The sequence below is a fragment of the Trachurus japonicus genome, chromosome 16 (assembly GCF_045865225.1).
Source record: "Trachurus japonicus isolate A0001 chromosome 16, Traja_1.0".
Taxonomy (NCBI): domain Eukaryota; kingdom Metazoa; phylum Chordata; class Actinopteri; order Carangiformes; family Carangidae; genus Trachurus; species Trachurus japonicus.
In genome coordinates this window covers 14524943-14550406 of record NC_140922.1, presented here as the reverse complement: position 1 = coordinate 14550406, position 25464 = coordinate 14524943, and the positions used below count along the sequence as shown (strand labels likewise).

General features: G+C 41.4%; 2 protein-coding genes across 3 annotated transcripts; one reads left to right on the top strand and one right to left on the bottom strand.

Annotated features, from left to right (window-relative positions):
- Positions 1 to 433: 433 nt before the first annotated feature.
- On the top strand, positions 434 to 4784 carry LOC146972065 (uncharacterized). Its single transcript, XM_085801815.1, has 2 exons — positions 434 to 753; positions 2420 to 4784. Exon 2 carries the CDS (start codon positions 2451 to 2453, stop codon positions 4224 to 4226), a length of 1776 nt encoding a protein of 591 aa, XP_085657941.1. The 5' UTR covers positions 434 to 753; positions 2420 to 2450; the 3' UTR covers positions 4227 to 4784.
- kcnn4 (potassium intermediate/small conductance calcium-activated channel, subfamily N, member 4) lies at positions 4400 to 24645 on the bottom strand. 2 transcript variants are annotated; one of them, XM_085801821.1, is made up of 9 exons: positions 23983 to 24645; positions 18518 to 18613; positions 16586 to 17022; positions 13057 to 13192; positions 10575 to 10685; positions 7936 to 8057; positions 6924 to 6993; positions 5933 to 6099; positions 4400 to 5783 (listed from the first exon to the last, which is right to left on the bottom strand). In XM_085801821.1, the coding sequence occupies exons 1-9, from the start codon at positions 24385 to 24387 to the stop codon at positions 5780 to 5782; spliced, it is 1548 nt and encodes a 515-aa protein (XP_085657947.1). In that variant the 5' UTR covers positions 24388 to 24645; the 3' UTR covers positions 4400 to 5779. The 2 variants fall into 2 exon arrangements, with proteins under 2 accessions (XP_085657947.1, XP_085657948.1); XM_085801822.1 differs by lacking the exon at positions 4400 to 5783 and having other exon boundaries at positions 5929 to 6099; positions 23983 to 24606.
- Between the last annotated feature and the right edge of the window lie 819 nt (positions 24646 to 25464).

The window sequence follows — 25464 nt, the reverse complement described above, 5'->3', positions numbered from 1 at the left end:
ATGCAACCAATCAAATACATCTTGTCCGTCACATAAATGAAGCCGTTACGAAACAGTGATGATATCAGTGGTTCCGACGCTTCATGGACCATTCCGCTTCTTTTTTTAAAAAAATCTTACTTTATGAAGGAATAATGGGAAGATATTTATATAACCTGCAATTCTTCTCGTTCAACCGAGTTTTTCTGCTTTTTGTTAATGATAATAATCGCATCCTAAAATGTCCTATAATGGCATAAAGGGCATAAATAAAAAGTTTCCTAGTTTCCTTAAATAAAATAAAATAAAACTACAGCCCGTTCTTTTTTTTTGAAGGCATATTTAAGTGTTGAGGTGGAGAGTGATGCACACTGGGATATGTAGGCAAAGATCCTACACCGTCTCTGATGTGGGCGCCTCTCTTCCGTTTTTAACCGGAGATGGATTGGAGGAGGGAGGGAGCAGCCTTGCGGACGCCATCAACAATATCACGGAGTCATTAAAATGTGAAATTATAAATATTTCGTAGTGATATGCTGAATCCCACATGTGTTATCGTCAGCTGCACAGCTGGATCGCTTCAGATACACATGTTATCTCTCCGAAAGCCCAAGTCACTGCGTACAAGTCCACATTAACGCTAGCGCGTAATATATTTTTAGCAACATACAGTAAATGACTTGGACGAGTCGTCATCGTCTTGTTTGGAGGAGTCGTATTATCCCACCGTTGCTCTGTGGCGCGGGCCTGTTGGTGCAGTTTCTGTGGACAGAGGTGAGTACTTTCCTGATGCAGATAAAAGTCTAACTAATGTTTGTTGACGTGACAAAGTCGGAAACAATGAAAAGTGTTGATGGGTTTGTGTGGTCAGCCGAAGTAGCCTGTATGTCAAGACACGAAAAGTTTAAATCTCCAGAGCTGCAAAAAAGACTGTAAGCTCTTCCTCGGCTAGCTTAACTTACTCTGTCTGAATGTAAATGATGTAACAATGGTGTAAGACAAAAACAATAGCGATGTGAGCAGGACCGAGAGCCCACGGCCACGCTAGCATCTCTGTCCGCTGGCGGGACCTACTCACACTGAGGGGCTGTGGGCTTAGTGCTAACATGCTATTGTAAACCAAGTGTGCTGTTAGCATGCTATGGTCGGCTGATGATGAGCACCAAACACCAAGCACCGAGGCTGATGGGTTTTTTCTTTGTCTCTATAGACAGAAGACACATTTGGACAGATTGGTTGAATAGATGAATTGAATCTTTGCCCCGATTATGTAATTCTGTCTGTAACTAGTTTAATGGCACTCAGTTTAATCTGTGTAACAGTTGAAGAGACATACACTACTCACAAAAAGTTAGGGATGTTGGACTTTAGGGTGAAATAAACTTTAACAGGTGAAGCTAATGTCCATCTGTTCCATGTTTCAGACAGTCTTTTAACATATTAACATGCTGTAACATGCTTGTGATTAACCACAAAAATCACAACAAGTGTCTGATGAGTCGACCACTAAATTTTCTGGTTCAGTGACGGTTTTGTATTGAAACAGTCCTCTTCATCATGCTGTTCACATTTTGACATCATGAGACCAAGATGACAACTATAACAATCCATCAACATGTCGAGGCTTCAGGGGGGATGTTGTCAGAGGGAAGTGTCCACTGAGCTCAGAGTGTCATCATCAGCAGGTTGAACACAGGAAGAAGCGAGCACTCACCCAAAAAAATATAAAAGGATAAATCTTAAAGAGGTGCACGTCTACAGCAGCAGACTGAGGGGAGAAAAAGCCAGCACACTCTCAATATCCCTTTGACGATTCTTTATTGCAGGACAGGCAAGCACAGACGTTTCGACAGAAGTCTTTTTCAATGTTGAAAAAGACTTTGGTCCCGTCAAAGGGATATTGAGAGTGTGCTGGCGTTTTCTCCCCTCAATCATCAGCAGGTTGAGCAGAGAGACTGGAAGAGTCACAGAAAGGCGGAGAAGTGGACGTCCTTCGACCGCATGAGCTGCTGTCTCAACACTGTTGTTGCTTTTGTTTCAATAAATTGTTGGAGATGAGGAAATTGCCGTTCCATACTTCTACTTAAATCCCCTACTTTCATGATATAATATCACTGTTGCATAAACTTTAAAAATGTTCCATAAATTAAACCCAGAAGTCAAATATCCCTAACTTTTTCTGTGACTAGTGTATGACTTAACAAGAGCACAAGAGGAAAAGTCAGGAGGTGAACAAAGTAACTCGCATACAACCTTATGGGGGCCATGACTCCAGTCCAGTAGTTCTGGAAATATTTCAGAGAATGTCTCACATTTTTTGTGATAACTGACTTAAACAAACAAGTAATCCAATCACAAATAAAGATTAAATATGCGATGTAATAGAGACTTATCGCTTGGCATTTTTATGTGATTCTCTCCATTCTGCCTTAAATTGCAGGTAATCCAGAGTTTGCCCTGACCAGCTCCATATGTCTGAATACTCCAGCAGTGATGATGAGTGGTGTATCTCTGTGAAAAGGCAGGTGGATGATGCACTCACACAGGCGAAATGTTGGGAATGTGGCAAACAATTCAGAAACATAAATAACTTGATGTCACATTACAAAAGCCACAATATTAAAGCCACCTGCCACATCTGCAAGATTATTTTCCGACGCCTGACGTCGCTCTCCATGCACCTGGATAATGTGCACTCTCCACCCTTCTGCAAAAAGTGCCATCAGTCTTTCAGTAATGTGTGGGAATTGAACAAGCATGCAGAGGTACATTGCACTGGCGCAGCAGCGACTTTTAAAGGAGCTCCCTCTTTGATTTCTGCGATCAAACATCAAAATCAGAACACTGACTTCTTTTCGACTGAGGGGACTGTACAGCAAAGTACAAACTCTGTACCGTGTGACTCAATGCCAGCCTTAAGGCCTCCGAAAAGAACCATGATGAGACCCGGGACATCTGTAAGCAGTGTAGAATATATAGTGGGCGAAGATGATAACGATGATAAAGACTGTGAAAAGGTAGATGATTCAACAACCTCCGAATCCGATGACGAGGATAGGACGTTCAGTAAACCTTTAAACGTGAGACCAGATGATCAAGAATCAGACGGTGGCTCAAGTTCAGCTGACAATTCCAGTGACTCTTCCAATAGTCTGCACTCTAAACAAAAGCCTGCAGCCCCTTCTAGTGTTAATAGTTCAGTATGTGCTGCATGTGGTCGCGGCCCCTTTAGATCAATGAAGCTCCATTTGCTGCACTGTAGTGGTGTAAGGGTAAAATATCAGTGTTCGCTGTGCAAGACGGTCTTTCAGAGGGAGGCTGATCTTAAGGAGCACTACATGCCTTTGTATTCCTGTGGCATCTGTGGGCAGGTTCTCTCTCACGAGAACTTGTACCAGCAACACCCGTGTCCCAAGCAAGGCAAATCGCCTTTGGTCTTATTTTGTTCAGAGACAATGCCGAAACCATGTAGCATATGCAAATCCTTCTTCACTTCTGAGAAAACATTGTTAAACCATGTTACCAGAGTCCACACGTCACTGGTGAGCACCAAAGTATGCATTATTACCAATCCATCAGCGTTGACTGATAAAAAGGGTTCAAGTTTACCTGGCACCACAGTCCAGTCTCCTATTAGTGGTCCAAATGTGGTTGGCCAGGTCCGTAAAGTGAAGCTCCACAATGATCCAACGTCCACTCCCCTGAAGTGCGGCAGAACCACGGCCACTGCAGCAGCCTCCAACCCCGTCTCACCCACTATTTTGGCCATGTTCGAGAACGACAGCAAAGATGTGGCCTTGATGAAACGCATGAACACCGGCTGGCGCTCCAAGGTCCCCCACCCCTGCAGGCAGTGTGGCGCCATCTTGCGGCAGCCCTCCCTCATCATAAGCCACCGCTACCTCCACAGAGGCCGCCGCTCGCACCAGTGCAAGTGTGGCCGAGCTTTTAAGCACCGGCTGCACCTCCTGCGACACTGTGTTCAGCATGCGGAGGCCGTAAGCTACATCTGCGTCAGCTGCGGGGAGACTTTCATAGGAGCAAGACTCTTAGCTGAACACATGAAGGGCAAATCGCAGAAAAAGTCCCATCCTTCAGGGCTCCCACGGAGACGTAAAGTTAAGAGGAAATGCAAAATGCCCTTTTCATGTGACTGTGGACAACTGTTCTTTAGGCCTTCTGCTTACATTTGGCACCAGCTACAAAACTGGACAAAAACGAAACCATTGAAGAAGCCTTCGAAATGACAATGCATCAACTCATGTTTGGTTTAACCATAGGTTTTAGCAACCCAAACATTGTTCACCACACTTAAAATCAGCTGTTACATTAAAAGGTATCTTTCACACATAATCTGATGTCACTATTTTGTTTAACGTGTGTATCCAAGTAACAAAGTCAACGTAGAATCACAAACATATTTGTTTCTTAATAGATTTTAATTATAAGCATGTTCTGGATGGTTATTTGCATGTTTTCACCATGTGCAAATAATACATAGTAAACGGTTAGAATAAGTTCTTTTGACAACATACCGGAGTACAAATGAACCCACAGGGAACTTTATTACGGTGTATGGATTAAGTTAAAACACATCAAAACTCCAGTTTATCCTCCAGAGAGAGAGTAAGTCCAGTTTTGTTATTTTTCTCACAAAGTGCATTTTTAACAGTGAGGTTTGTATGGGGGGTTTCTGAGTCCTCTTCTGTTCTGTTTTTCAGATCTGTTTTCACTGCAGCTTACACTACAATGTGATGCTCCCATGAGACATTGGTATTCAGATTAAAAATAGCATATAACTTTTTTATGGTTGTTATATAATCTTTATGACTTCAATGTTAACTGTCCTCCACATTTACATACTTAACCACGTCCACTAGATGGAGCCGCTTGCAAGGTAATTTACACCCTGAGTTTCATTGTTCTGAGAACAGGTGTAAACTGGTAGGTGCTTTACCTGCATCAGATGATTACAACCTCAAATGTAGACATGAATCTATGAATTTTGGTTGACACCCATTGAAATCACAAGGACTCACAGTTTCAAATAAAGGTTATACTTGAAGTGAAGTTTAGTTTTCTTCTGTTGGCGGAGCATGAAAACACACCATGTCATTCACCATTAACCTGATGGTTGGAGGAAAGCAGAACAAGGAGGAATAATAGGAGACTGTATTATATTCGGTTTGCAAACAACAACCAGCTTGGTAACCATTAAACTGTCTGTGATTGAAAAGAGGATTTACAAGAGGTTTCTAAAAAACAGATTAGGCTAAGACTGATAAAAACCTGTTGCAAAAGGGTTTAAAATAAAATTAGCTTGTAAAAAAAAAAATTATATATATATATCTCTTATTCCACAGGAATAAGGCAGCGTCCATCAAGGAAACCTTAGAAATAGCGGTTACGAGAGTCATCCTGGAGCCTTTGACAGTGTGGATTTACAAGGATCTCCACAGTCCTTGTTTTGAGATTAATTCAGTTCTCTCACCGTCACAAACGCAACTGCTGAAATCACAGCAGATTTCTCCAAATGTGAGGGGATTCTTCTCCCACAGTGAACTGAAGTCTTATTTTATCTGTATAATTTTACAGCTATGAGTCACTGTGCAGAGCACTCAGCACAGGGCCAGAAGATGAGATCTTTAGTAGGTATGCCAGTCCTCCAAGTGGTTCAGCATGTTAAGAGTCTGGAGCAGCTCTGGGTGGAGAGGATTTACCGTCTCATTTTCATGAATATTGTAGATGAAAACACCGAAGGCAGTTAACTCTCCTTGCTTAACAAACACAGAGAGCCATGTCACCTGCCAAAACAACAACAACAAAAAAAAAAGACTTGTTATTTTCCTTAGCAGGCACGTCCCGATTTTGTGCAGATACCACATCCTGCAGCGTGTCGCTAGCAGATCTGCGCAGTGTCACTAGCAGTTCTGAGTAGCAGAGTGTTGTTTACCTGATCTCTGGGTTGCGGTGACGTAGGACCTGAGACAGCAGCTCAGAGGTTTGTTGGAAGCAGCGGCTAAGTTCATCCAGCTTCTGCTCCATGGACAAAATACGCTGCTCCAGCTCCCGATAGGAGTTATTCCAGTTGGCACTTAGGTCACACATTATCATCTGCATCTGTCAACACAGCAACACAATACAAATGAAAGAATTTAGATATTAATGATGGAATTTATTGGGTCAATAATAGTGTCTGACGTTTCTGAATTATATGTATGTTGCTGCCAGCTTGGTGCCCCATTATGCTGTGCATGCAAGGGGCAGGTTTGAAACCATAAAAAGGTGTGTCACAGGGCGTCGCACAGCTCACTTGGTAGAGCAGGTGCCCCATAGAGGTTATCGTTCTCACTGCAGCAGCTATCTCCCCATTTCCTGTCTCTCTACTATCCTATCCTCTAAAGGCCTAAAAGGCCACGAAAAATACTTTAAAAATATATTTTTTAAACTGCATTTGGCAACCACTTTAGCAGCTAGATCACAAAAAAGACAACAGCAGCAAAATTTGGTGACTTTTTTAGTCCTCTGCTTAGCGTGGCCGTGCCTTACTTTTTACATCCTACCAAGGGGCTACGCTTGAAGAATGGAAAAAACAGGCTTGTTTTCCACATAAATCAATCAACAAAACGCATTTTAAAATTCACAAATTACACACTAGTGCCTCTCACTAGGTAATGCCTTTACATCTTGGCTTTATTCCACATGGAAAACTTTTCTGGGCCTATGAATTCCTGACACAAATGAATCCTGAGACATTTTATGGAGATTTTTTAACAAGCAGTTAATGTGTCTGAACACCTAGTGATAAACAGCAGACCGTTAAATGCTGCGTAACACTCTATGTAAGTAGTGAGTGCTTTTAGAGGGTGTCTTTGTCATCTTGTTTGGCAATAGCTTTTTTCCAACGAAATGTGCAAAATATTCCAGTGACAGCTGTCGCTTACCTTCGGGAGGTCCACCATCTCACTTACGTAATCTCTCAATTGCCTTTGTTTGAGGCGTAAATGCCGAAACCTGTGCAGACAAAAGGTTCAATAGATCTCAGTCATGTGGAAGTATTTCACACATATTCACACTTTAATTGCATTACTCCAAATGTTACACTGACACAACAGACAGGGAAAATATTCAATGTAATATCATGCTCTAGTCAGTGTAAGACTATTTCTTTGTCCTATTTTTGAGCAAACAGGACAGTCCCGGTATAATTCAGAACCTCTCATTTCTGGAAGAATAAATAGACAATATTGTATTCCATTACTGTAAATGCAACAGTTAGGAGGTATACTATATCAGGGGGGCAAAAGGGGCTAAATTTCCCTCCACACAAAATAAATATGGATCTCTATATTGCAGTCAAGCATCCAGATAGTTTGCTCTTAATCCTAAAGTGTGGAGGTGCCCTCCACTTGTACTTTGAAGTCTGTTTTTCTTTATAGTGCTTCTGTCTGGTGTAAAAGCAGGAAATATAATCTCTCCATCCAGGCTCAACACACATAATCGTGTCGTCAGGATAATGACCATACATATCTGGACTTCCTGTCTCGTGCATTTCACTTGTTTGTGAAAGAGGAGAATTGGCTCAATAACAAGGAGAACCATTTTGACCCAGTTTGAGAAAATAAATGTGTAAATGGCAATTCGTCCAAAAGGGTGTATATTTTATTGTGCTTTACTGTCAAACTTTGAATAGTTAAAAGAAAAATCTGACTCAGAATCTGTATGATAAAAGGGTGCACCCTTGTTCACACATGCAAGAGGCAAAGATATCTAATTACTAATCTAAATTAGCTCATTAAAAGTGTGACTCTGTGGTTAGGCATGTTGACACTAAGTTAATGACCCGTAAAATACACATGTAAGACACACAAAGCACCACCCACTTTCATCCCTCGCCCTGATACAAACGTTCAGACATCCTGTCTGAAGGTAGGATTCAGTAAAACTGTAACCTACACTCTGATGGCTTCCAGAAGGCATCTCTGGTGTCTTCGGTGCTCACAGCGGTTGCCTTTTGTCACGTTTGCGCGATGCAAAAGCCAGCATTCCCTTAGCACGTTAGCAGCAGCGTGGCGGATCTGGTAAAAAGGCAGAAACATTCAAATCGACCAATCAAACAAGGAAGTTCCAGGGGCTGAAATGTGATAAGACTGTCAAGATAAAGTCAATCAAACTTCTAGGCTTGACTGACAAAACCACACAGAGCTTATCGCATTTTTTTTGGACAGAATCTGCTATATATCTATAATTTTAGCATGGGGAATCAAATCATGAGTCATCCAAGCAAACTGATTAAAACCAGACAGTCTTTCCTGTTCAGCCCTTTTGCTCAATGATGCTAATTTCAGATAAAACAGAAGTATGGAGGCCTCTTTTCACAGAGAGGCTTAGACATAGGACTTTGAAGAACAGGCTGTACAGAAAGTAAGGTTTTAGGCACTGCAGGATTTCTCCACTATCACCTTTTGGCATTTTTGTCTTTGATTCTATTCGTGTCTGTTTGTCTTCCTGCCCAAACCACTGTAACTGCCCCGTTATGATGTCACTCTGCCCCTGTTGTGGGGGTTATTAATAGAGGCTGTCAGTGTCTGCATCCAGATGTCTTCCCTTGTTCCCATCAGTGTAAATCTGGACTGCACCCGAAAGCTCAGAAGGATGCACGCACATGCACAAAAACACACACACTCAGACCAAAACAACCACAAGCAAGACATAATGATGCACCGAGTGACAGGATGCAGCCACCAAGAGAAAGGAAATGGTTGTATCCTCCAAAGCAGCCTGACTACCACAGCCAGGCACTCAATATGTAACACATGACCTAAAAAAAATATAGCGCTCTTCACACATTTTTATTCCTAAAATATTTTTTTTTCTAACATTAGGACAATATTACCTTGTAAGCTTTTTTTTTCAGACACCTCCTTCTTCCCACCGAGAAGTAAACACTTCAGTGCCGTCCAAGGCTACAGAGTAACTCCTCTGCAAGCCACTTCCACACACACACACACACACACGTAAACACATGTAAGCTCGACCAGTTTCCTGCCTATCGCTGCACCGTCCTGAACTGACACAGGTTTCTTTCCTGACAGAGATAAGATTATTTCCTCTGTTTGACGCCTTGAAAAGGCTATAAAGAGGTTGGCAGACCTCATCTCCCTCCTCTTTTCCCACAATACCATGTCCTCTGGTGTCTCTTATTTAAGGAACAAAAATAATTATAAAAAGAATCTCAAACCAAAACAGGCATATGCGACATGGAAAGTAGTGACGCTTCCATCCTGACAACTCTTTCAGCTTTCTTATTTGTCTTGTTACGCTGTAGTAACCTCTGAGGGGCGGGAGGGGAGTTGGTTGTTTACTAAGTGTTTATACAGGGAAGTTCATTTGATTATGGGATAAATATTTTCACAAAAATGCTGAGAAACAATGATGTCATTTGGTGACATGAAGATGACTGATCATAAAATATCTGTGTGAAAATTAGGTGTTAATTTGTCAGTAATCAGATATAAAGGCAAAGGATTTTTGCCTTATGGTGGTTTTCCAACAGTTTTGTCCCATTCAATACAAATACATAAAAACATATTTTACATATTTCAACTTCCAAACTTTTCCCAGTGTAAAAGTGTTTTCATTTTTTCTTTTTGGGTTGAGTTATGTTATTGTCGTCTGGCAGTGTAATACAGACTTTTCAAATCATTCTGCACTTAGAGCCGCATTACCAAGCAATGCTCCAGTTACTTTGACAAGAATAAACACAGACAGAACCCGTCCAGGCGCAGGCCAAAAGCTGACTTCTTCTGCAACTTTTCAGAAGTTTGCGATACAGATATACGTATAGCACATATTCTTATTTTCCAAATCACCAAGGCAATTTTTAAATAACCATCTATGTATTATCTGTTACAGCTCATATTTTGACTCAAATCAAACATGTCACTCTGACCCCATTGGGCATTGGCCCGCTGCTAAAATGTGAATTATTTACAAGAACATCAAAAGCAATAATCAAAACCATTCAGTGAACCCTTTACAGCATTTCCCCACCATTAAGCAGAATGAAACACACCCAAAGTGTGATGCCACAAATGTTAATTGGGTCATCACACAAGAAAGTGTTATAACCAAGCTTATTTTGTCAACAAAGATCAGGATTATCAATATATTGATTGACAGCAGAGAAGACCAGTTAGTTGCATGTGGAGGATGCTGGTATACAACGTAATTAATAAATAAATACGATGGACTTCATAAACATACACAAATCTAAATCATTGCAGCTCATTTGAAAACAGATCCAACCCTCATGTATACATAGTTCAGATATTGCCCCAGTAAGTACCAAGTAAGAATGATGCAAAAGATTCAAAACAGCTGAATTCCTAAGCAAAGTGGTGAAAAAGGGGTGATGCATGCACATCCAAAAATCATATGGCTAATGAAAAAAAAAAAAAAAAAAGCTACACTGAACAAAGAACAATCTACATCTTGGCAAGCAGGTATGTGGTGCTCATATTCTGGAGTTTCGTAATGTAAACTTTATAGATATTATGACAGACCTCTGAGAAAAAATATTACATTACTCTTACCCTTTTAGAGATCTGGATGTCCAGCATGAAGAAGTGCACATGTTTTTCTCCCTTGTTCAACGCCAGCTTCTTGGTAACGACTGCAACCAGCATGGCAGTGCAGGCTACACCCTAAAACCCCACACACACAAACAGACACACACACACACACAGAGGGAGAGCTGTTGGCATGGTTACTGATATATTTAACATCTGCCTCAACAAATTCCCAGTGATAGAGCAAGTCTGATCCAGAAACTGTAGTGACATGTACGAGGCTGAACTCAAGGCGGGAGAGTGATGTTAGGTTTTACTGGCTAATTTTGCCCGAATTCGCGGCAGTGGCTCAGTTTGAGAAAACTGAATGTTGATCTTCATACCTCATTTTCTTTCTTCCAATAAATCTAAGTTATATTTACACACAGAGAGTTCAATGGTTAAACTGAGGCCTCCGCGACGTTGCTATAATAGTGCGGGTTTCCTCTGAGAATAGCCTTGTGCTATTGCTGGACAGGGAACTACAGAGCAATGGTGAATATTCAGATGGGCCACAGAGCAAATCACATCCACATAGTCACTCAGATAAGCACGTCATAGGACACACAGACAAAAACACTGTATTGTACCCATGTCCTCCGCAGATAATGATAAAAAGAATAACCAGTGTTTACCTGTTTTCCTCTTTTCGGCTTGCATTTGAGAGAGAGAGAAAAAGGAGAGAGCAAGATCAAGCCTGAGCATTAGAAAGCACAAACCAGTTTTAAAAGATAAATGTATGCTTCACTCGAACAGCCATAAAATATCCATCATTACACCGTCTGCGAAACCTGGGAGGTACTGACTCTTTCCGTGGATCCATCCACACATAGTGATGGGATGCAAACAGTGTTGTCAGCCCCTGAACACAGCTGCAAATTGAGTTATGGCTGGAGTGGAGCAGAAGTGCTGACCGTAGATGCTTTCAGCCATATTACAGGTGTGAGCATCACCCTAGTCACTGGCTCCCAGAACTGCCCTGATGGGAGTAGGAAATTTATTTTTTTCCAAATCATGGGCACAGGTTGGCACACCCTCCTGTTGTAGTGGTGCCAAAGACAATAAACCACCTAAAAATGGATATGGTGGAAAGTTTTCCCTTATAAGGGGTGGGGGGGAGGGGGGGCTTATAAAAACAAGGCAGATGGAGAAAGAGAGAGGGAAAAGATTTGTTTTCCACGTTGTCACAGAGGTGTCTGAACCAGACACGTCCAAAACCACAGTGGGGACTCTTATCTGCCTGTGCTAGAATTTAAAGCACAGGTGACGCAACTGGCAACAAACCAAAGTCTGTTACCTATTCAAATACACAGCCACTCCTTGCTCTCAAAGACTTCTTGTTCATTTTTATCTCAAATACAATTTCCACATCCTCTTAACCCTCCAAGTTTATCTCTGACCTTCCCTCCCACCTTTCTTTCGGTCTTAATCTTGCCATTCCTCTGCATCGCCGTAAAAACAACACTTATCTTGATTTCAAAAAAGTTTAGTTTTGTTCCCATGCGCAGAAAGAAACTATTTTGAAGTAACATTGATGCTGTCTTTCTTTCCTGTGATATTTGGTGCTTTCATTCTAAGATGAGATAAACAACTAATCTAAATTTGGCCTCTCATGCCATATCTCCTCAAGATATGATGAGAAGGAAAGTCAGTGAGCGCAGCAGAGCAATGTTATCACTATGCAGAAATATGACACTGCATACAGGCACACACAGCGCCCACCACTTGCTTGATAGTTTCCCTCTCTGTGTGTTTTTGTGCGAGTGCCTGGTACCGCCAAGGTCCTGCAGAGGCACCATCCATTAATTTACAGCTGTGATCTAAATCACACACACAGGGGAATGAAAGCATGCAGGTCTGTCAGCACCACTAGGGTGTGCAGCTGGGCAACAAAGGGGTCTAATAAAGATAACTAGTGGAATAGAGCAGAACAGGCCTGGGTGGAACACAAGAGGCACAGGAGAGAAGTGAACCAAACTGGACTGAACACGATATGAAATGGGAAAAAATTAAATAGGAAAATGGGGGGAGAGTTGCTGCAATGGAACACAGTAGAAACAGAAGGGAGTGAAACAGACCACAGAGGATGATATAGAACAGCACAGAGCAATATGGAACAGCACAGAGGGCAATAAAATAGAACAAATCAGGAATGAATATGCTGAGGAGGAAATTAATGGAACAAAATAGACTGAGATGGAGCAGAATACAACAGGACAGAATTGAATGTAAGCAGATGGAATAAAGTGAGTGGATTGGAACCGAACACGACACAACAGAGAGGAAATGGAATAAAAGCGAAAGTAAGGGGAAGTTTCCCCCTTACAAAGAGAGAAAACGCACAGCACGGTAAAATGAAAGGAGCATCATCCGAGCATGCATCCTGTACAGAGAAATGTTTGATACTTTAAACTGTATTTTCTTTTTAAATCTGACATCTTTTCAACAAGCAACCTATCCTAGTTACCATGACTCCAGTGAAGAGACACACTGCCTTGCCACAGCTGGTGTGGGGCGACACATCCCCATAGCCCACAGTGAGGAAGGTGATGGCTATGAGCCACAGAGCCGTGTCCATGTGGCCTGTTTGTTCTTGGGTCTGTCTGCAGGGAGGAGAGAAGAGGCTGTGTCATTTAAAGGGATAGTTCACCCAAAATTCAAATTTCACTCATTATCTACTCACCCTCATGTCGACTAAGGGCTGGGAGAAGTTTCAGAGTCCTCCGTGCCTTCTCTGAGTTACAGCGGGGCTCCGTGCAGCACTGCATGTCCATATGACGGTTGCGAACGGGGCTCACTTTTCTTCGTCCAAAAAAACACACCAAAAAACATCCAAAAGTGCTCGTCTGTAATGTCCCTCTTGTATTGAAGCCCCAACATGAGAAATTGTTCCGAAAAAAAATTAAATAAGTCTATGTTTTAAGCTTGTTTGGAGCGGAAGCGCCCAGTACTGCTCTTCCTGGTTCGTCCAAATCTCGTGCGATTTGCATTGACACCCAGTTCACGACTCCACAAATCGCGCAAGATTCCGGCAGAGCAACACTGGGAGCTTCCGCTTCCAACAAGCTTAAACATTGACTTATTTCTCATGTTGGGGCTTCAATACAAGAGAGACATTACAGACGAGCACTATGGAGGTATTTGGATGTTTTTTTTTGGTGTGTCTTTTTGGACGAAGAAAAGTGGGCTCCGTTCGCAACCGTCATATGGACATGTAGTGCTGCACGGAGCCCCGCTGTAACTCAGAGAAGGCACGGAGGACTGAGGGTGAACTATCCCTTTAATGTATTCTAAGTGTAAATGTATTCTCATGGACTCTAGTGTCATACACAAAGATGCAAGCCCCAGCCTCATTCTTCCCATTAACCACCCAGAAATGAGCCTTCACATTACCCCAACTATCTCGACACTCAAATTCATCACCCGTTTCATCGTCTGTGCACATAACATGCACATTTTACTCAACATAATCATACGTTTATAAGAAATGGATACATAAATAAACAAATAAATTTAGCAACTTTACATATGGGAGCAGGTGATACAGATAAACTCCTCTGTCTAATTTTCACTTTTATAGAAAACTCAAAAAATGCATGTTCCAATTAGATACCTGACGAATTAAGTACCTAATAATTTTGATAAATCACATTTCACTGGGAAACAGCTGATGCCAAAACACAGATTGTAATGTCCTGTTTTATTTTGGTGCTTCCTGTCGACAATTTGGCAGGTATCTGCTTGGACTGGACTGAGTCTGTGGGCTGTCTATATAGACCGACCTTCCTATTCAGCTCTCTCTCTCTCTCTCTCTCTCTCTCTCTCTCTCTCTCTCCGCCTTGCTGCAGCAGCGCTTTTGGGTGCTATAGGTATCTGGTTTTCTCATCTCTGAATTATTAACCGTGACCCTTATCTTTTGAACTGTTTACTTTCCAATAGACAAGTTTCACTTTTGTGCATGCTAAGCTGATCTACTGTGTCCTGGGTTAAATACTCATTAGGTTAAACTAGCAATTATTAGGAATACAACAGATTAATTTCCCTGTGATCTATTTTTGCTGTAATCAACTGACACTGTCCATTACAGTTAGATATGGGTCACTTTTTGGGAAATGTAAAGCTGCCTGAACCAAACTTGTCAGTCTGTGCAGCAGCATCTAAAACTCTGGGGTGTCATGTCTTAGATACAGTGGTAAATAAAACACCCATTTTACAGCGTGGATGACTCTAAAGTTGATAAAGGTTTTTTTTTTTTTTCCATAAAGGTTTCATGAGGTTTTATCGGCTATCGATTAAAGGTTCTTTTATTTCTTCTGACAAATCAAAACATACAAGAGTGGGACATGTGAAAGTGAAGGCAAAACTTCCCATTAAGGTTGTGATGAACAAATGACCTCACACTGTTCAAACAGCCAAACAGACTGCAGATCATCAGGCTGACGTTTACTTGGCTAACGTATCAAGAGAGACTTGTTAGTGTAATAAAGTAGAATATGATTATCAAATCAGTTATTGGACGTCTATTTAGAATAGGAAAGTCAAATTGACCATCAGAGTCTCTCTCTCTCTCTCTCTCTCTGTGTATGTGTGTGTGTATGTGTGTGCAATACGGAAATGTTTAGATTTCAAAAGTTCTATTCGCTATTTAGTGCAAAATAGTGAGCAGAGCCTGATAACTGAAATCATGAGAAAGCCACAGGAAGAGTAAAACACGTAGTTTGCTCAGCTAATTTCATTCTATTTTGATCCACTGGAAAAACTTGCTTTGGGCGGACACACATTTGCTCATTCCATGACAATTAATAGTTAAATGTTACTTTTATAAAGAACATGGTGTTAATGTTGAAACTAATGGCCCTAAAGGTTATTATGGAAAGTAAACAGCTGGTATTCTTTCAGACTTCACATTTTCTAGTTGCTGAGTCCAGTCAATATTTGTTGAGCAGCAACTAGTCTCAAAGAAAAGAGAATGACAATACGCCCAAGCAAAGAATTGCATCTAATTTCTTGTTCTATCACAAAGTCTACAGAGAAGGGAGCAACCACTTCTTTGACTCTAACTGCTGCCTATACCACTGGAACAACCTCAAAGTCTGTCAAAAAATAGCTCCATAAAACCACAATGTGTCATTTTACCTTTACATTTGCCCACTTTCTGTCCTCACGTGATGTAAAGTTAAGTTAACTGTCTTCTGGCTGTGCAGTAATGTGCCGAAATTAATGTGAATTCAAAGGAGAGTAAGGCCCTGTCCCATTTTAACTACTTCCACTCGATTTTGTGCGTTCTCATATAAGGTTAGGCTGTCCCAATTATTTTAAGAGCAAGGGGTAGTGCCTTTCAACTCTTAAAACCACGCCTTAAACATGCGGGAGGCCAGGTACAGACTTCGACCGTAGTGCAAGATGAAAAGCAGCGAAGGCATCTTCTGTTTTCAGCATTTCTTCTCTGTTGGTTCATCAAACAAAGACAGATCGTCAAAGCCCACACTACAGGTAACACAAACTGCTGGAGCCGGCATTTTCAAACCTGAATGAAACCCCACTACAGGTTGTGGCTCTTATGTCGTTTCTACGCGTGACGTAGGTTAACACGTTGGCTACGCCATAAGTGCAGTCCGTTTCGTAGGGTAAGATCTCTACTTCATCGTCAAGGGGTATCTCCCTTTTTTAGAGTTGTTTTGTTGTAGTTTTTCTTTTTAACTTAACTTCTCGCATTTTATCAGTAGTAGTATTTATTGTATGTGTGACAGTATATTTCAGTAGAGTGCTCACTGAAGGTGTTCCAGGTTGAAAGAAAATCCGTGGTTGATGAATCTCCAAGCTTGGTGCAAATTCTTATTTTATGTGGCTCTAATTTACAAAGACATTATTTTATTATCGTAAGAGTTAGTGTGCACAGTGTGTGGTAAATCATACGACAAGTCATTCGGCTTCTAACTTAAATTTTTACAATTTTAGGATGTATTGATTTCTTACATGCAGTTCTCTTTCCCTACCTCTCACACAGGGTAAGCATCCAGGACGCAGTGAGCCAGAAGAGGAGGATGAAGACCAGCAGTGTGCGTGCTGGGTGCTTGTTCATCAGTACCTTGAGAACAAAGCGGAAGGTGAAGTTGATGTTGTTAAGCGAGCCGATGCTCCTATAGGAGGCGCTCAGCAGCACTTTGCTGTGCAGCAGGATGGTTCTGTGCACCAAGTACAAGCGGAGGAACATCAGCACTGATAATAGCAGCTCCACGTCCACCAGGACCTCGTTGTGATGGTTGGAAACACAGAGCGGAGCTGTGGAAGAGGAGTTGACGTGGGGGCCTGCCTTCCAGTATGTGCCAACAGGATGGATGGAACAGACCAGCAGCTCCAGGGTGATCACAAGAACCCTGTGGCTGGTCATAGCAATACGCCAGTCCAACTGGTTGTGGTCACTGACGAACAGCTGAAAGAAGGAAGATGACAGAAGAGTGAGAGAAAATGTTCAAAGTTGGAGATAGAATTTTTTTTTTTTAAGACAAGTATATCAATGGTAACATGTTAACACATGATTATCCTTTCCTCATCCTCAAAAGGACACAGACATGACATTATGTTATGTGCTCCCTGTTTTGCCACACCCGTTGACAAACAATTTTTATAAACAGATTTCATAATTGCCTGGACAACAGTGCAGGTGGTAGAACAAAAACCAAGAACATCTCTTCAGTTTATTTGTTACATAACACAGAAGAAAAGTCAAATACAGAGTTCTCTCCAGTGCACTGTGTTTGTAAAGCGCTGTGATAAGAGAACTTTTTTAACCTAAAAAGATATAAACGTTATGAAACCACAGATATCATAAAGCTATCTTGGGAAATTTGTATGCAAGTTTACATTAGTAGTTGACCCATCAATGTGTGGCTTAACTGCACTCAAGAATGTTCGAGAAAGTAAAGGAAATTAAGCAAGTCTGTATTCACAGGTCTTTCTCCTCTACCAATTCATTTGTAGAAACGTTATTTTTGCTCCACAGGTCAAAGCATGAATGCTACTTTGCTGTATATTGTATGTGGTTAGGGGTTGGGTTAGTCTCCACCCTAAACCTGCCCTCTCTTATCTCCTCTACACACTTGGAAAGGACCCCTTCTGTATCAGACTTGCCACCAAACAGAAAAAAATGTAGGTTAGCGCACAGGCCTAACAGCCAAAACGAAAGGAATGAAAGTGTTTACTCTGTTTAATTTCTAACAAATTCTTTTATATACAGTGGGGTCCAAAAGTCTGAGACCACTTTCCCATTCACTTGAATGGCAGCAAGCCATATGGATTTTTCCAATCCATATGGCTCGCTGCCATTCAAGTGAATGGGAAAGTGAAACCAATATTGCAGCTGCTACATTGTACATGCCTGTGTGGGCTGAGTGTTTTGTCCAGAGTTTTTTTTTATGCATACAGCAAATAAAACACAGATAATCAGTGTTGAGGCTACCATCAGTGGCCTGAGAGCATCTCCAAAACAACTGCCCCACAAGTATCACTGACAAAGTATCATTCTAACCAAGCTTATCTGGAACAAACAGGAACTAACTGCAACCACTGCATCGTTGTCACATGCCTACACCAAAGTAACAGTTTGTATTCATGTCTGTTCTGACGCGTGTGTTATAAGCACTGAGGACTTTTTAATCTGACAGCAGAGGTTCTATAAAATTTCAGCTTTCAAGATGTCATCGGCATGTATACAGTCAAATGTGCATCAATATCAGCAGAGGAACCGTTCATGAGTTATGCCATTGAATTGAGTTATAATTACCGCACGCCAACTTGTACTGTACTTGTACAAATACTGTAAATTGAGCAATGAAGATTAATAATAAACCTGGGTGTGTGCACACACACAGGAACTTACTCTTGCACACAGGTCATGCATGTTGACTGAAACAAAGGGGGGGACTCACCCTGATGTCCTTATAGTGGAAAGCTATTATGAAGATGAGGAGACACCCAGTCGACAAGCTGATGGAACAGTTGATGATGAGGGCGAAGTTTGACTCCTTGGTATGAAATGGAGACAAGAGAGATAAGGCATAAGATGATTACTATCTAGCAACAGTTGATTACAAGAGTTTTTCCATTATCAAGGTTTTTGTGAAAACTAGAATCCAAATCAAGTTATACAAAGAGAGACAGCACAGGCCTGTGAAAAAGTTAGTCAGTCAGTCAGTCAGTTAGTTAATTAGTGTTTGTACGACTCCAAATGACCTGCCTCTAATTAAGTCTGTTATGAAGTGGAGTTGATGTGAATAAAAGCTAAACCATTGTAGATCCATAATGAGGCCAAGTGGTGTGTAAGAAACAAAATAAGAAAGATATTTGGTCACTTCTATCTTTCTCTCTGACCAATCATTTCACAGTAAATACAGCTGGAATTACAGCACAGTCTTTCTAATTATATTACTGTGAATGAAACACTCTGAGATTTGGTCCACCAGTCAAACATCGATATTACAGCTGGAATCACAGCACAGTCTTTGAATTTAGTCTATGGGTTTGGTGATTTTGTTAGGCGACATCTTCGTTTTGTTTTGTCCTGGTCTTGTTTTGTAATCCCTCCCATTTGAAGGGCCATTTTCCTCCAGATAGTGCTGCATGATCAACGAAAAGGAGTTGCTCAACTAAAAGAAAGGCAAATACCTCCGCAGCTTCCCACCCAAGAACAACTGTGCTGCCAACTGTGCCAAATATTAACTCTCTTCCCTGGAGGATAACTACTTTATCATCTGTTGGCATAATTTCGGTACCCCAGCCAATGTGTAACTAACAGACTTGTAGACACGCACCCATATTTCACATTGTATTAATACAGAATTTAGATCAAATATCTGGACAACTTTCTGGTACAAAAACATGCAAACATTCACAATTTTCAGCGCCCCACTGGTGTTCTTTAATAATTATATTACTGTGAGTGAATCACTCTGAGATTTGGTCCACCAGTCAAACATCCATATTTCCACCATGCATTTTGTTTTTTGCCAATGATATAGTGATTCAAAGGTGAATCAGTAATTTAGAGTTGGTTAGTTGCAGACCTCATTACCTTGTATTTAGTGTATCAAGGGTACAAGGTGGTGCCTTTGGTCTTGAGTTTTGGAATATGCAATAGCATTCACTAAATCCATGTAAATACAGATTCATGAACAATGCAATTTTCAGTACAGAAAATAAACATTTGTGCTTAGTCTGTCTTTTAGTGTTCTATCAATACTACTAGTCAATCAAAATAACAAAGGATGTGTCAGAGGTTTTCATTTTCATGAAAGATGATCTGAGTCCAAATGGAATATACTCCTGGTTGTGTTATAACAGCAAAATGTTAGGCTGCTCTAATCCTTGCCTTTTTTGAGAACTTGGGCCTAATGAAAGTGGAATTACTGATTCTGTAATGTACTCCAAAAAGCCACTCAATTACAGTAATGAGAGTGCTTATACTTAAACACTTTTCTTTCCAGAGAACTGACAGCAGGAGACACAGACACATGCACTCCGATGGTTAGACTCTGACTCTTCGATGTTTTCACAAACCAAATTAAGAAATAAGGATAGGCCTCTGCCATACCACCTTGGTCTCAGCAGGTTAAAGACCTACACCCTTTATCCATGAACCCCAGTGTAACTGATGCAACGTCAGTGGAAGTTTTTTAACGGGACGTGCAGTTTAATGTGGTTTACAGTTAAAAAGATAATTGCAAACTTTCAAACATGAGGAAACTTGCGCGTGTAGGTGGTATGGTGTGACGTCCATTGGCAAGGTACGTCGTTTTCCAGTTTCTCCCGTAGCATCCACATCATGTCTGTATTTCGTCCAGGGCTAATTAGAAGACTCCACAAAGGCTCAACATTTCACCACATTCCATAACAGAGCGTTCAGCAACATATTGCTTGCCGAGTTTCTAAAAATGTTTTTGTAAAGTTTTTCCTGTTGGAAACATTTATTTCAAACCCCTTGAACCTAATTTGGGTTAACCTTAACACGGATTGTTTCTCATGGTCTTGGACAGTCAAAGAGCTACCATAACCAGGGCAGGCCACCCAAGGCATGGCGATGTGAAAAAAAAAAAAACTGAATCCAGTGGTCTGCTTTGTGTGTTGTGCGATAAATAAATACTTTCCAAAGCAAAAATATTTGGTGTCTGACATTAGTTTTCAAATTTTTTGAGTCAGTCAGGGTGGTTTCATTAGGTCTTTGTGCTCTGGGTCCCTGGTGGATTTAAATGTATCCTTTATAAACCTATGATTACACTTGTAAAAACAAAAAAAAAATAATATACTGATGCAGTTGAACAATCAAGGAGACATCAAGGTGCGTAAAGCCTTTGTAGGTTTAGTCAGTAAGAGGAGATGCTCTAAGAATATTTCAGACGGGTAACAATTGATGTGTCACTGCATCAAACAATGTTTGAGATTTCAGGGCCGATGCTGGACAAGCTGGAAGCTGCACCTATAGCATCACGTCGACCGTGTTCACTAGTGGGTAAGATACCATATGTCACTGTGTAGTAAAGGTTTTCCATTCTGCTGATTTTCTTTCAGACTTACAAGTTAGTTATTGCTGAACTGCAACAGACAGGTGTCCATGATACTGTCCTTGTAACATGTTGCATGCAGTGCAGTTGGACTAAGGATGAAATCGAATAGCCTGGTTTGTGATGATTTGCATGTGTGTCAGAAAGCATTCTTGTAAGCCAGGTTTCCATGTGTGGGTGACCTGCAACACTATTGCAGAATCAGTCGAAAGAAAAGTCAACTTACAACTGTCATGTTAGACAATGTGTGGGCCACAACACTTTAGTTTCATATTGCATTCAGATGCGTTAGGGTTGGGGTTAGGGTTTTTGATATGTATTTGATACAGTGCTACAACATGCACCTAGTTCATCTGAGTTCATAGCCCTTAATTTGCTCATCCATTTATTAAATTTGTCTTAATATATATTGTATATAATTATGTTTTTATATATTTTCCTCATTTAAGTAAAATAGATCCGTTGTAACTAACACACACAGATGCCGTCATCCATTACACATTGGCACTTTGTGCTGCCTTTGGCCCACATAATGTCACTTGCAGAAACAAAAAAAAACATGTAAAATAACAACTGGAGAAAACAGCTGTGAAGTAGCTGAACTGTGGATACAAACCTTAGAGGACAAACAAAAGAACATAGAACAGATAGAAATTATAATCTCACTGGCAAGATAGACTATGGTAAGAAAAAGACACAGTCTGAAAACAACAGACAAGTAATGATGATGTGTCGTGGCAGGTTGGTTGCCTATTAAGATGATATGCAAAGGAGTGGTTAGTAGTTCCTCTATCCCATATTGAATGGAGGTATGTTCCAAAACTGTATAGCCTGTCACGCTAAAATATATTGTCTCTTATGCCTATGGGCTGACTAACCTACTCCGCTGTCCACAGTCAACGGAGCTCATCAAAATCATTCACTTTATGTCTTATTCAAACATTTAGGAATATCATTTTAATACAGAACATTGGACACCATGCTTGACTTGTTGGTCTTAGTGTGTAAATATTGTTCTGGATTGTGAAGTCATTTCAGGAAAGTCGTCAGAGAGTTTCTGAAAAGAGGACATGGGGTTGCATCCAGGTCAAAGTGCATGCTCCTGGCACTAACCCAGCTAAACTAAAGACATAGACTTTTAGACTGGCCATGCAAACACTCTAATTATACACTAAATGATGTGGAAAGATAGCCTGAAGTACTGTGAGCAATCTCGCTGTAGGGGAAAAGGTGAAATGTGGAAAAACGTTCCATAAATAGCCCTGTTTTCGTGCATAACCATGAAAAGGTATGCTTAAAATATAACTATGTAGACTGGCGTTAACTTAGATAGGGCAGGTCCAAAATATCCCGCAGCATACTTAAAAAATGGCTTTAAAAATAAAAAGCAATAATTCTGTTTTGCACCACTGGCTACTGCAATATATTTTGTTTAGGCAGCCACTGTGTGACCCAAAGCCATGTCAGCCCACAGGGGGAGGAAGATGTCACAGGTCATTCTTGTGACTCATCACATGACAATTTAGGATGTATGCTGACAATAGTTGAACAATCTATGGTTAAATCAGCCAAGCAGCCTCTTCAAAATAATATGCTTTAACTGCAGCAGAGAACACTTTTCCAGTGCATCAGCATTTCCATGGTACCGAAGCCGATGCCTGTTGTTAGGAATGGACAGACAACACCTGTTCTTGGTTCACATTTGTATACTGGAATAGCAATGTCATACTCGTGCCAACACTGTTAATTTCACAACCATGTTTCTCCAGGTCCAAATGTCTGAACGCATCGGCCATAGTTTTTCAAGGTTAGGCCATATTTCCATAGGTTTCTTAAAAGATTGAGAGTTAGTAATGTGGGGCTCTTTGACACTGTAATCAATCACTGCCTTCACAGCATGGAGGTGGTCTGATGTTTTGCGGCATGCATGAGAACTTTTTTCCACATGTGGAACTGGCGTGTGCTGTAGGAAGTCAGGGGGAGTTAATAATTTGTTGATTGTGTGGCCTGGCATTGTTATCCAGTGAGATCTGCATGTTAATGTCATGAGGCTGTGCTACCAAATAGTGTGTCTGGAAATGGACTAACTAATCAGTAGGTCAGGGAGGTTCAAAGCCCAGGTGCAGATTCTGCTGTTATGCTGCATGGGTCCTGTGCTGTCTGCTAATCAAGGAAGTTGTTATGACAACAAATACAGGCAGTTGTGTAAGAGTGTTTTTTTTTCTACACCAATTATGGTCAATTTTGTTACTAAAATATGTCAGGAGTAAAAGACAACATGGTTTATTATCAGTCTGTTGATCTCATATGTATCTGTTATATCATGGTCTCTGAAAATCTCATTTTAATCAACTGCTACACAAGGAGTTGAAGGAGAGTTGAGAGGCTGCTCTCACAGTTAACAGGCTTCAGTGCTACTGCATGATGCTCAAAGAAGGTGAATTTGTACATGACTGTATCATTTCATGATGAGTTAAAGGACCGTCTTAACCAGCTTACAGGAGCAACGTGAATGTGAAGCTGTGAATCTGAATTGAAAGATTTAACTCTTTACAGAACACGTGCTGCTGTGTAAATGCTCCAGATTTGTAGATGTGGAGCCCTGTGCAACATGTCCAAATGGGTCATGCATCGCTTATACGATTTGTGGAATTGGCATTAGGAAATTGTGGTAGAGGCAAGGAAATACAATGTTGTAGGCTAATGTACAGCCAGCTTCAACCTAAGTATCTCATCTGTTTAGTGTATAATCTGTTTCTTCATGATTTGTAGTTTAATTTGATCTATACGCAGGGCAATACACAAGACATGACATGTGGTAAATTTCTCAAACCTACCGGTTTATAAACGAAGGGGCACAGCTCGGCGTGGATTATCATGAGCACTATCCCGAACAGAGCGGTGCCCAAAGCCAACGCGCAAAGGCGCCTTTTACCCTCCAGTAAAACCTTTCTGTCTCGCAGTCTGTAGAGGTCGTCTCCCTCCATAAGAGTCGTTCGCTTCCCGGGAAGTGACAGCGGCACGGATACTTCTGCCGAGTCCCCGCCGTTTCGACTGATCAATCCATCACAACTCACACAGTCCACTTTGGAGTCGCCGTGCAGGCTGCGGTTTGTCATCTCCATCTCCAGAGCGCACAGGAGACGACCGCCTGTCCCTCTCTGCCTGTCGTCCCTCGCAGCTGCTCCGTCCTCTGTCGGTCCGTTCTCCGCTTTGCTTCCCTCCCAAGTTGGGGAAGGCATAGTCCGATGGGCGCACTGTGTAACAGGCCCTTCTCTCGTTTGTTGCTCATCGAAGTAGCGGGTTTACCAAAGCACTTGGTCCCTAATACACCCTCACCTTAACACACCTACCAACCGGCGCGGCGTGATTACGCGCACTGATGTCCTCTGGACACTCCGGCGGGCCGTGTGCTCTTATTTGCTTGGCTTATTATTTTAGGAGTGTGCGTCAGTCTGCCGCAAATGAATTCTTTGCTTCTTTGCTGTGTGTATGTGTGTGCGCGCGTGTGTGTGTGTTTGTGTGTTGGTGCGTGCGTGCACGTGCGCGCGCACGTTCGCCCGCGTCTGGTGCGCTCCGAAACGTATTAAAGCGCAGGAATTACATTTCGGGTTTGTTGTTTTACAGTGTTTTACAATGAGCCTGATGTTCGTAGCCTATATGTTTTTCTTCGGGTGGCCATGATCACTTTGGTCAGATAAAATGCAACTTTGGTAGAAAACACTAATTTAGAGTGTTTTGTTTATCAGGGAACAAGCCATGGTCTTGTTTTCCCTCTCTGAAAATGACAATAAAAAAAACAAAACAAAAAAGCAGGCGAACTTAGTTAATAGAAAAGATTATTTGTTTTGGTTTGGGTTTTTTTTTCTAAATGCACCTCGAGGTTTTTGTTTGATTTGCGGGAACACTGTAACAGTGGTGAGCACCAGTTGCCCAACAGCTACAGTGTGACATCTGGTGGTTAGTCACTTCAACCTGTGACTTGTTGCGGTCTACCCTAAACACCCTGCAGGGTTCAGTGAGACTGGCCGTGACTCATGGCTGTCACGGCCTCTCACTCATTCAAAAATGATTACAGGTGATTTGCTGCTCACTGTCTAGTTTCTCAAATGTGCCTGTCAACATGTCTACTTTATTGTTGGATGTTTATAATGGTGCCGTTTTCGTTTGGCAACCTGAATTGCACTTTCATTTCTTGCAAATGAATTGAAGAGGTAATTCCATGTTAGGTTGATCAAAGACTGCGACTGTAACTCTTCCCTCGCCCTTTTCACTAGAAAAAGGCGGAACAACGTCATGACCTTGGGCTAAATGACGCA

Excerpts from the sequence above, each read along its gene's own strand:
- LOC146972065 (XM_085801815.1), top strand. The coding sequence starts at position 2,451 with ATGTCTGAATACTCCAGCAGTGATGATGAGTGGTGTATCTCTGTGAAA.
- kcnn4 (XM_085801821.1), bottom strand. The coding sequence starts at position 24,387 with ATGCCTTCCCCAACTTGGGAGGGAAGCAAAGCGGAGAACGGACCGACA. Across the intron at positions 17,023-18,517 it reads TCCACTATAAGGACATCAGG|CTGTTCGTCAGTGACCACAA; the intron begins GTGAGTCCCCCC and ends TCCTTCTTTCAG. Across the intron at positions 10,686-13,056 it reads GTCTCTTCACTGGAGTCATG|GGTGTAGCCTGCACTGCCAT; the intron begins GTAACTAGGATA and ends GTGGGGTTTTAG.